The sequence below is a fragment of the Hyperolius riggenbachi genome, chromosome 1 (assembly GCF_040937935.1).
Source record: "Hyperolius riggenbachi isolate aHypRig1 chromosome 1, aHypRig1.pri, whole genome shotgun sequence".
In the NCBI taxonomy this organism is placed as follows: domain Eukaryota; kingdom Metazoa; phylum Chordata; class Amphibia; order Anura; family Hyperoliidae; genus Hyperolius; species Hyperolius riggenbachi.
The window spans coordinates 196,582,216-196,594,199 of NC_090646.1; the positions used below are offsets into that span (position 1 = coordinate 196,582,216).

General features: G+C 39.8%; 1 protein-coding gene across 1 annotated transcript in view; it reads left to right on the forward strand.

Moving 5' to 3' along the window:
• Positions 1–2,516: 2,516 nt before the first annotated feature.
• The window catches only part of UCP1 (uncoupling protein 1), a 14,204-nt gene continuing 4,736 nt past the window's right edge, over positions 2,517–11,984 (forward strand). The window contains exons 1-6 of the mRNA XM_068269903.1: positions 2,517–2,593; positions 5,691–5,837; positions 7,209–7,413; positions 7,538–7,735; positions 9,301–9,402; positions 9,502–9,682. Coding sequence (XP_068126004.1) covers positions 5,712–5,837; positions 7,209–7,413; positions 7,538–7,735; positions 9,301–9,402; positions 9,502–9,682 — 812 coding nt within the window. The 5' untranslated portion in view covers positions 2,517–2,593; positions 5,691–5,711. The remainder of the gene's footprint in view (positions 2,594–5,690; positions 5,838–7,208; positions 7,414–7,537; positions 7,736–9,300; positions 9,403–9,501; positions 9,683–11,984) is intronic.

The window sequence follows — 11,984 nt, forward strand, 5'->3', positions numbered from 1 at the left end:
GGCAGAGCCCTTAAAGGGACTCCAAGCAGTGCCTGTGGATATGCCTTTAAGCATACCCACAACTAATTCATTACATCCTCACACCTACCAGCATGATGTTTGTAATTATATCCCCCTGGGTTCCTTATATTTCATTGCATTGTGCTGAATCGAGCTGCCAACTTTGGAGAAAAGTCGTCCTGTGGCCGTGATTTCGATCGTGAAAATATCAAAAACTAAAAGGCATAGAGCAGCCGTTTATATATCATTGGAAAGAGGAGAAAAAGAGCTTTAAAATGATATGCATCTTTCCATAGTTACTGCACTGCTCAGAGTCCCTTTAACCATTATACCATCCAGCCACCGCTGACTTTGGAGAAAAGTCGTCCTGTGGCCGCGATTTCGATCGCGAAAATATCAAAAACTAAAAGGCATAGAGCAGCTGTTTATATATCATTGGAAAGAGGAGAAAGAGAGCTTTAAAATGATATGAATCTTTCCATAGCTACTGCACTGCTCAGAGTCCCTTTAACCATTATACCATCCAGCCACCGCTGACTTTGGAGAAAAGTCGTCCTGTGGCCGCGATTTCAATCGCGAAAATATCGAAAACTAAAATGCATAGAGCAGCCGTTTAGATATCATTGGAAAGAGGAGAAAGAGAGCTTTAAAATGATATGCATCTTTCCATAGTTACTGCACTACTCAGAGTCCCTTTAACCATTATACCATCCAGCCACTGCTGACAGGATGGCAAGGGCTGGTTTATGTGCTAATGGGGCCCCTTTGACTCTGAATGGGGCCCCAAGCGACTGCTTTTGTTGCCTGGTCGGTAATCCGGCCCTGGGCTGAGGGCTGGAGGTGCTATCAGCTTGCCTGTGTGTAATGTGACAAACAGAATATGGCTGCCCTCATTGTATCACAGGAATAAATAATCATAAACTGTTGAAGCTGCTTGTAGCTAGATTTGCTGTGTACACTATTTAAACTTTAGATAAGATATATAGACAAGTTACTTGTTCTAGTTAGTTTTTCATCTCGGATCCGCTTTAAATTGCTGCCATTCTTACGTTGTTAATGGCAAAGGCCTCAGCCCTGCTACAGTCTGACATTTGGTGACTAGGGTTCAAATTCAGAAAAGGGAGCAGAGCCCCAAACAGCCAAACAGCCAATCGGTTTTGTTTGCTTGATTTCAAAGGAAAATTTAAACTGCTTCCATTCTCATTATTGATGCCAAGGACCCAAAAGCTCACAAACTTTGTATCATTGAGTGTCTGTGTGTCAAGGTTAGAAAAAATGGCCGGACCCAAAAACAACTTGCATGCTAGCAACTCTACTGCCTTGCTAGTGTTGTTGCCCTGTTACTAGATGTATTGCTGCTTGCATCATTGTAAAATGAATACAGTATGTCTCTACCTGCATCAGTGTCTCTATCTCTGTGCCACATTGTTTACTCTCTCTCTCTCTCTCTGCACTGTCACTGTCTCTTTTTTCTTCTCGGTGCTTCTTTGCTGGTTCTTTTTTCACTACTTTTCTTTATTGGTGGTCTCCTTCCCGCTTGCTTTTTGTGCGCCTTCCTTCCCCACACCTCAACAACATTGTTTTCATAACCCACCTGTGTGCCCAGACAGGCCCATTCATTCTTGGGAATTTAAAGTGAACCGAGCATCATTTTTAACACCCAGGGCAGCTCTATAGCAAATTAAAAATGCATTCTAAAAATGTGGTTTATTATAAAAAAAACAACTTTCATTTTACCTCATTTTTCTACATCTAAGGGTTAAAATAGCCACTTTGTCTGTCCATAAAGGACCTGCAGTCGCTGAGCAGGAGATGGTGGAAGGCAGATAAGAAATCACCTCATTAGACTAATTGACCACAAACAAACCCCCATTGTACTTCAAACAGAAAACATCAGTTACAGTTGTAGAATTTCACACCTAGCCTGGATAATGCCAGTTGTAAAATAGCAGGGGGTTGGCTTCTGAACAATGGCAGCCCTTGCAGCTATTTGAAGCCAGGAGCTGCTTAGTTCCCTTTAACAAAAGGATGCTACTTCAACACCTCTTAATACAAAACCTCAATAAGCTGTTTACATCTTCTGGGATTTAAAAGTTACAAAGGAGTTTTAGAAAGTGAATTTATTCCTCCAGTATACTGTACACTCTGAGGATAACTTAAAAAGACTGTATAAATTATATGATGTTACGTCATTATGATCTACTTAAAGCCTTATAATCTCAGAATATATTGTATCACTAAAATTCATACCTCCTATCAAAGATTAACACATTATGCAACAGCAAATTATTCTTTTCACCCAGTAAGACACTGCTCACTTTTATGTAACCTTCAAGGCAATCAAATACACATCAACAAGTCATTAGGAATGTTTTTTTTAAATAAATGTTGACTGGTGCATAATACATAACCAAGTTCTGGGTAAGAAGCTCGGTGTTTTCTTGAGGGGAGGGGCTGATGGAGGGATGTGCACCTGTCACAGGTTAAACCTCCTCCACTTATCATTGCAAGCAGCCTATATATTGAGCCTTCTCCAATAGACAGTCACAGAGGGAGAATCCAACTAACTAATCAGGCAAGCAACCCCTGTCCAGTAAGTACAGCTTTACATTACTGAGAAGTGCTTTAGACTGCATGAAAATAACTGTTACCTCCTATGTGCTTAGACACCAGAGTAAATGTATGACTTTTCTGTAAACAGCTTTCTGGCTGCAAGTGATAAACTGCAGCTGAATGATTAATCAATACCGGCTGCTACTTATAAGGTTATACATGGAAATTACTATTACTGCTAAATCCTAAATGTTTGTGTCACAATGTCAAATAATGGGAATATTGGTCCACATGCATAAAAGCAAAAATCCAGACAAAAGGTTTCCATTTAGTTTCTAATAGGATGAGGGAGGGTTAGATAGAACCAAATTTCTCCTCACTGTCAATATTTCAATGGTGCCTACAGCAGCACCCAAACTTCCTCCGCTGGCTGGTGCCCAAATTTCCTGCTTCAATCCTGGTGCTCCTTAGGGGACTATATTTCTTAGTATAGTATCCTTCTATTGTTCCGAGCACATATATTCAATGTAAACATATAAGGAAACTATTACAGTGGTGCTACTCCAATATATGCATATAAATCCCCTGATGTGGCACCTCTTTCAGTGAAATGTGTCAAAAGTGAGATTTCACCAACTTTGGAGAAATGTTCTCTAATTTGCTGTGCTATATCTGGCATAAAATATACCTAAAGGTTCAAAATATGTATACATGTAACGAAGGTGCCGGGAAATTTGGGTGCAGGGCGACTCACCCTGCTCCTGCAAAAGTCCCAGTGGTGTTCATTACTATTTCCCCTCCAGGTCACTGGAGACTTAGGGGGATAAGATGTAATTTGGCTGCCAGCTGTTGCAGGCGGCCCAATGATGCTGTTTTTATTGCAATTTGGGTGCCGTCTTTTACCGGTGGCCAAATTACTGACTGATCGTCGCTATAGCTGTAAATCACATTACGGGTCTATGGCAACGCCTGGTGCACCCAGATTTCCAGCGCTGTTTTTGCCTGACGTGACAAAATACCGGCATTCCTTCATTCACAGCTATTACACATCTACAGTCAGTCCATGAGCAGAAAATGTCAGGAGATATTTGTTGAAACAGCCTGTATATTCAGACTTCACTACAGTGCAAATTGTGACATTTTGCTTCCCTGCACCCCTCCCCCATATACCGTGGTTGACTTAAAGGTAATCTATTTATGCCAGTATAATAATTCATATCCTTTTCCATGGCCTATTTTCTGCACTAGATCGGTTCGATTGTCTCCTCCTTTGTTCTTCTCAGATGTACCCTTCACCTCTGCCATGACAAGGGTAGAGCCAGGACAAGGTCCTTCAGCACCCAAGGCTGAGACAGCAAAGTGCGCCCCTCCATCCCTCCCACCCCAGCTGTCACACACTGATTGCTATTAGAGTAATAGGTGCCCCAGGGCCCCCAACCTCCCCAACACCTTAATCTCTAGTTATCTGGCTTACATTCACTGTCATGTATCCCCCTTTCTTATTTCTTTCTGCTTCAAACACAATTGGGAATGACAGCTGAATTAATTGTGCGCCCCCTCCTACACTGCGCCCTGAGGCTGGAGCATCACAAGGGTTTTTAGATTCAATATTTTTTTTATAAAAAAAAATTGTTTTCTTTTAACCCTCCTATACTGTATCAAGAACAATAAGATTTTACTAGCGTTACGCTCTAAACTTTTTTCAGGAACCCCCACTCTTCTTTTCCTGACCGTATACAAGATCATCCATTATCAGCAAATAGCCAGCACAAAAACACTGACTATGTAGGCTGACTATGGGCCTGTTCATACTTGCTGCGTTTGTAGAACGCGTATAAATTTAAAGAAACGCAAGTTGAAAAACGCATGCGTTTTTCTGATAAGCTATGATCATACAACTTTACTCAGCTTAAATTGTTTCATGCATTACTAGTTAAATAACAAAAATGTATCATATAGTGTAAAATGAGGAAAATATTTAGAAACATAAGGGAAAAAATTACTCTTAGGGCTTGTTAACACCTAGGGGTTTTTTTTTGCCCTTTTTTCAAGCGCTGGCGATTTTGAAAATCCCCCTAAAAAGCTTGTGCAATGATTTCCTATGAGAGGGTTATCATCTGAGCGGTTTGTTTCCGATCCGCTCAGCAAAGCACTGCCTGTACCATTTTCTTAACGTTTTTGCTCAATAGAAGGTATAGGGAAATTGCAAAGCGCTTGAAAAAGTGCTTTGCATAGCAATTTCCCCAGCACTTTGATGAATAAATACATTGTATTTATTCATTTCCGGATCAAAGTGTTCACTTCCTGACTTGTGTCAGGACGTGAAAAAATGCTGAATCACTCTGCAAAAGCGCTTAGGGCTCTTTCACATTAGGGCAGATTTTCTGCGTTTCAACGCAAAGGATAAAGTTTGCGTTACCCAAGGTGAAATGAAAGTCCATAGACTTTCATTTTAGCTTTCACATGTAACGCAGCCTTTTTGTGCGTTGCGTTACACTGCACCCAGGCGCAGTTTTTCGGCCAACGCTAGCTTTATGCGTTACAATGTTAGTCAATGTAAAACGCACACTATGCACGTTTTTAATCCGTTAACGCAGGCAATCAGTCCCAGAATGCAACAGCGGAACAATGTAGAAAGTTGAAAACTAAAAGAAAAAAAATTACCTGCGTTTTCCTATGTCCTGTAACGCATTGAAAACGGATTAAAAACGCACACTCACTGCAGTGCAAAACGCATTAAAACGCATACAACAAAACGTATGCTTTGAGCGTTCTCCAACGCAAGCTCTGATGTGAAAGAGCAAGCACTTTAAAAAAACAGCTGCGCCCATCTGAGCGTCGGGAGGGGGCAAAGAAATAGCCCACAAAATTGAAAATAACTATCGCCAGCGATTTCGATTTTAGATCTGAACAAAGCCTTAGGGCTACTGTGTTTCTGAAATGGTTATATTATAAAGTCAATCAGATTTTTGATAGACAGACTGAACATCATTTAAACAATCAGGCTTGGAATTGCTAGGAACAACAGAAGTACCTTGCTGTAAATGTAATAAATCTATTTCTGATTAGGAGTTAATGGTCTAAATCAATGAAATGTTTAGTATTACTAACAATTATTTCATATTTGTTCTGCACAGAATTGAATTACAAAATCCAAAATGGTTGGACTGAGACCCTCTGACATCCCCCCAACACCTGCAGTCAAATGCTTTGGTGCAGGCACAGCTGCATGCATAGCTGACCTCATCACATTCCCATTAGACACTGCAAAAGTCAGACTACAGGTAAGTTCTGATAAGGTGCATTCAGTGTAGTTATATTGATTTATTATCCAGTATTTATATAGCGCCGCCATCCTATGCATCACTGTACAGAGTATCTATCTATCTATCTATCTATCTATCTATCTATCTATCTATCTATCTATCTATCTATCTATATCTTTTTACCCTGAGTTTTCTCCTAGGTGATATTTTTACTTGTAAAACTTGTAAAAAAAAACAAAAAACTATTAAACGCTGGTGATTTAATAGTTTTTTGTTTTTTTTTACAAGTTTTACAAGCACAAACATACTGAAAATAATTTTGATAGCACATTTCTCCTATTTTCTGGGTACTTATTCAATTGCAAAATGCTGAAAAATTATTTTAAAACACCCGATAAAAAATTGTCTCCTAGGAGAAAAGGTTAATTGCATAAGGGCCAGAGCATGATTCAATTCACTTGTTCTAAGTTTTCTCCTAGGAGATAATGTTATGTTTTTTTGTTTAATTTTTAAATCTTGTTTGAAATATCTTTTGAGCAGTTTGCACTTGGAAAAGTACCAAAAAGTAGGTGAAAAGGTACTGGCAAAATTATTATGAGTATTTTCTTATTTAATTGTGAAGGTGTGAAAATATCGCCTAGGAGAAAACTAAGGAGAAAAAGTGAATTGAATAGGGGCCAGTGTTGCCAACCATCAGTAAATTTACTGACAGTCAGTAAAAAAGTCAACAAATCTGGGCTGTCAGTAAAGTCCATGAAAAAATTTGTGGTGTCAGTAAAAAAAAAACCTCTCTCTCCCAAAAGATCACAGCACTTACTGCTTATCAGTTCACGTATCACTTTGGAATGTACATTGCTCTAGCTAAAGGTGGCCATACATCTGTAGACTTGGTGGCCAATTGACTGTCGGATAAGACAATTATTATTGATATTATAAAAATTGGTGCCACCAAGAGCATGCCTATACAATCAAACCAATTTCAGCCTAAAATTGGTTGCATGTATCGATCGCATGTATTAATCGGAAATACTGGAAAATCTCAGGGTAGCATGCTCGATCGGGTGCATGCAGCGGCAAGGGCTGCGATAATGGAGAACAAACATGATGGAAACCCCCGGTTGCATCCCCCTAATGTAAATGTATCAAAGTGTCCCCCCCCCCTCCCCCTCCTTAGATGCAGTGCATTAATACTTTTTCCGAGGTTGGCAACACTGATAGGGGCCAAGATGTGAATACCCCGAGCCAACAACCTACAACTAGACATTTCTGAATAGTTGTGCTCCTTTGTCTTATACTAGCCAGACATGCATTCTAATATGCATTATTGCTTATAAATATTTAATTTGACAATGAAATCCACAGTCACGTCTCTGTTTTTCTATATTTCAGATTCAGGGAGAGTCAGCAGCAGCCACAGTGAATGGAATCCGATACAAGGGAGTGTTTGGAACCATTAGCACTATGATCAAGACGGAAGGTCCCAAGAGCCTGTACAATGGATTAGTGGCTGGACTGCAGAGACAAATGAGCTTTGCCTCCATTAGAATTGGCTTATATGATTCTGTGAAACTCTTCTATACCAATGGGAGAGATAGTAAGTGCCTATAACTGGGACTGAAAGCCAAATATACATAATGTACACACATCCTGTTTCACTATTGTTTGCAATCATTTACTGTTGGATAGTTTGTAACAGCTTTCTACTCCTCTGTGCACAGATGCTGGCATCATAACCAAAATACTTGCTGGGTGCACAACAGGGGCGCTGGCCGTTACTGTTGCCCAACCAACAGATGTGGTGAAGGTTAGATTTCAGGCCCAGGCCAACCTACGAGGAGTGAAGAGGAGATACAACGGAACGCTGGATGCCTACAAAACCATTGCCAGGAAGGAAGGCATGAGAGGTCTATGGAAAGGTAAATCTATAATATACATAATACCAGTGGCGTAGCTAAGGAGCTGTGGGCCCCGATGCAAGTTTTACATGGGGCCCCCCAAGCACACCATACATAACAATTGATGCGTCGCACCAAAATCTGCCAATGGCAACTACAGTGTCAGAAGTGCAAGAAGGGGATGGAGAACAGCTTGTTAATGATTACTACTATTTAAAGTATCTATAGAAGTGATTATTATGAGCACAGGACCAATAGAGAGCTAATACTGTAGTTGAGGAAGGGCCCTTCAGGGCCCCTCTGGCCCAAGGGCCCCGATGCGGTCGCTACCTCTGCACCCCCTATTGCTACGCCCCTGCATAATACAGAATATATAGCATATATGGACTAGAGAAATAATTTTTGTTTGTTTTGGAAAATAATTTTTAACTCTTTCTGGATCATATGGCTGCGACTCTTTTTTCTATTTTAGAGCTGTGATCACTGTGATTGGCTCACAGTGTTCACAGGGTCAGGAGCCAATTAAATCAGCTCCTGACCGACACATAGAGCTGAGCTATCATTCAGGCTGAGTGAGTGGTGAGCAGTGATGACAAAGCAGATTACGTGACAGGAACAGGTGAAATATACGTCCTGTCAGCGACTGACAGCCACAAACAAGGACGTCGATTTCACCCACCTCAGTCCTGAAAGGGTTAATGTATGCCTGTCACTGTTAACACTCCAGCCCATCAGCATAAGTGGCATGCAGGAACTTTCAAATGCTGTTCTGTATGGCTCAGGAGATCCAAATCCCTGTATCACCTGTAATAAGCAAAAGCCATCTGAAGCTGAAAGTAGAACTATCACCACCACTCCTTCACATCTCCCGATCTTCCTATTGGACTACTACTATATTGAATATCCTCACAAGATAATTGTGTGGATTTAGTGGCATGGTCTGTGGCAGAAGACCTAGACACAGCAATACTTCAGTTAAATAGTGTGCCCTGAGATTTAGAGCTTTCAGAACATTTTGCCCTCGATGTAAAGGTACAAGAAAGTGTATTTATGTGCTTCCACACAGTCTGTATGAAGGGGTTACAGGGTTTAAAGTGGTGACTTGTTCCTCCAAAAAATAGATGGCAAGGTTAAGGAGTGTGTAATTGCAGCAGTGGAAATTATTCCAGTTTTCCAGATTGCTCTTTAAGAAATCCTACAAGAAGAACAGACCATTTCTAGAGCACTGGCCAATTTATTTTATTATTTTATTTTATTACTAGTTGACCTAAGCCCTACACTGCCACCACCGCTGCTCCCTGGCCCGTCCTCCTTTTGTCCCAACGGCTGTCCATACGGCCCATTCGCAGTTCTGCAAACACACAGACACGGGACGCAGAGACACTGGGGAATTATTACATAGGATTAGTACTGATTCAGATGCCTCAAGCCAAGTCTAAAAGATATTTAGCATGTTTCTGCTTATATATGTGTAGATACAGCATATAGGCATAAGTTAATAGGAAACTGACTATATACTATGTATGTAACCATTTTATGTACACCCCTAAACTATCTAAATGTTTAACTCTACTTATGTCATATAGGAACATTTCCAAATGTGACAAGAAATGCAATTGTCAACTGTACTGAGCTTGTGACCTATGACCTAATAAAGGAAGCCTTGCTGCAACACAGACTAATGACAGGTAATAACCTTCTGTCTGTCCAGTGTATGTTTAGGGTTCAGCTTATGGCATTTTTGCAAATTTTGCATGACATTAAATTCATGGTTTTCCTGTACTCAGATAACCTTCCATGCCATTTTACATCTGCATTCGGAGCTGGCTTCTGCACTACTGTCATTGCGTCTCCAGTTGATGTGGTAAAAACCAGATACATGAATTCACCTCCTGGACAATACAAGTCAGCTCTGAACTGTGCATGGACCATGCTTACCAAGGAGGGACCAACAGCCTTTTATAAAGGGTAATTTCTCCTTGGGTCTTATCTACTGCTTGCTGTTGCTTTTAAAGGTGACCTTAAAGGGGAACTGAAGTAAGAGGTATACGGAAGGCTGCCATATTTATTTCCTTTTAATCAATACCAGTTGCCTGGCAGCCCTGCTGATCCTCTTCCTCTAATACTATTGGCCATAGCCCCTGAACAAGCATGCAGCAGATCAGGTGTTTCAGACTTTAAAGTCAGATCTGACAAGACTAGCAGCATGCTTGTTTCTGGTGTGATTCAGATACTACTGCAGAGAAATAGACCAGCAGGGATGCCAGGCAACTGGTATTGATTAAAAGGAATTAAATATAGCAGCCTCCGTATACCTCTTACTTCAGTTCCCCTTTAAAGAAAACCCGAGATGTGGGGAAAAAGTGTTTTTCTTACTTGGAGCTTCTTCCAGCGCCCTGCAGTCTATCAGATCCTTTGGAGTCCTCCCGATCACCTCCAGTGTGCCGCTGTCTGCCTCCAAAAGATCTCCAACTGTGTACGACACAGGAGGTTGCACTCACACAAATACTTTAACTGCAGTTAAAGTATTTGTGTGAGAGCAACCTAGGAGGCGCACAGCCCATGAGTAGTGGATGTTTTGGAAAAGACACAGGCTCAAGGGGGGATTGGGAGGACTCCAAGGGACCTGATAAATTGGGGGGTCATGCTGTGGACAGTGACAGCAGATCCAATGTCACCATTCACAGCATGAACCCATTGTAGTATGGACCTAGCGGCTAGCCTAACTGTTCTAGGGAAATTACTTTAGAAAATGTCTTTATCTACAGTATGTCAGAAAGTGAACACAACAGTCATATAAGTAGTATTTTTGTAAAGGAAGTTAACAATACTACTTCCATATTTCTCTCAGTTCGGGGGACACCTTTTGCTTCTCTCCTTTATAGAATGTCTGCGCTCAATTCAACATAGATTCAAGTTCTATAGTTACAGTTTAAATGGTTATCTTAAAGTTATAGGCCCATATGCTATTAATTTTTTCTCCTAAGTTTTCATCTTCTATCTAAAATAACTTTTCAGCAGTTTATAATTGAAAAGGTACCAAAAAGTAGGTGAAAAAGTACTACCAAAATTATATTGAGCGTTTTTTTTTCTTGTTGGTGATTTAACCAGTTCAGCCTATCTGGACGAGAATGTTCGTCCAGATAGGCTCTGCTGCTGCGCGCACTCGGGCGTGTTCCATTAGTTTCCATTCACCGATCTAAGTGTTCCGCAGTCTTTCTGCCCCCCAAAAAAGTTCCGCGTCCTCTTTCTAGTTCCTGGATGCAAGATCGTTGGCATCCAGGACTTTTTTGACTGTGGCCATCTTGTGGCCAAATAGTAAACTACACCCACATACATTTTTTATTAAACAATTACATTATTTTACATTTAAAATTATCTGTTTCCCTCCCACACCAAAAATTACCCAAATACATTTTTTATATAAAAAAATTACAATAAAAAAAAACCAAAAACAACATAAATAGTTACCTAAGGGTCTGAACTTTTTAAATATGCATGTCAAGAGAGTATGTTATTGTATTATTTTAAATTATAAGCTTGTAAATAGTGATGGACGCAAATTGAAAAAATGCACCTTTATTTCTAAATAAAATATCGGCGCCATAAATTGTGATTGGGACATCATTTAAATGGTGTAATAACCAGGACAAATGGGCAAATAAAATACATGAGTTTTAATTATGGTAGCGTATATATTAATTTCAAACTATAATGGACAAAAACTGAGAAATAATGATTTTTTTTTCATTGCTTTCTTAATCTTCCTGTTGAAATAGATTTAGAAAAAAATTATTGTTACCAAAATGTACCACCCAAAGAAAGCCAAATTGGTGGCGGAAAAAACTAAATATATAGATCAATTTATTGTGATAAGTAGTGATAAAGTTATTGGCGAATGAATGGGAGGTGAACGTTGCTCGGATGCATGAGGTTTTCGACACTGTGGGACTGAACCGGTTAAAGGGCATTTTATTGTCAAGTTTGAAAATATCACCTAGGAGAAAGTTATTTTCAAACCTGTCAATAAAATGCCTATTAAAATCACCAACAAGCAAAAAAATAAAATTCGCTCAATATAATTTTGGTCGCACTTTATCAGCTACTTTTTGATACCTTTGCAATTATAGAGTACGTCCAAAATTATATTGAGCAATTTTTTTTTTATTTTTTTTTGCTTGTTGGCGATTTAAAAAGCATTTTATTGACAGGTTTGAAAATAACTTTTTCTCCTGAGTTTTCTCCTAGGTGATATTTTCAAACTTGTCAA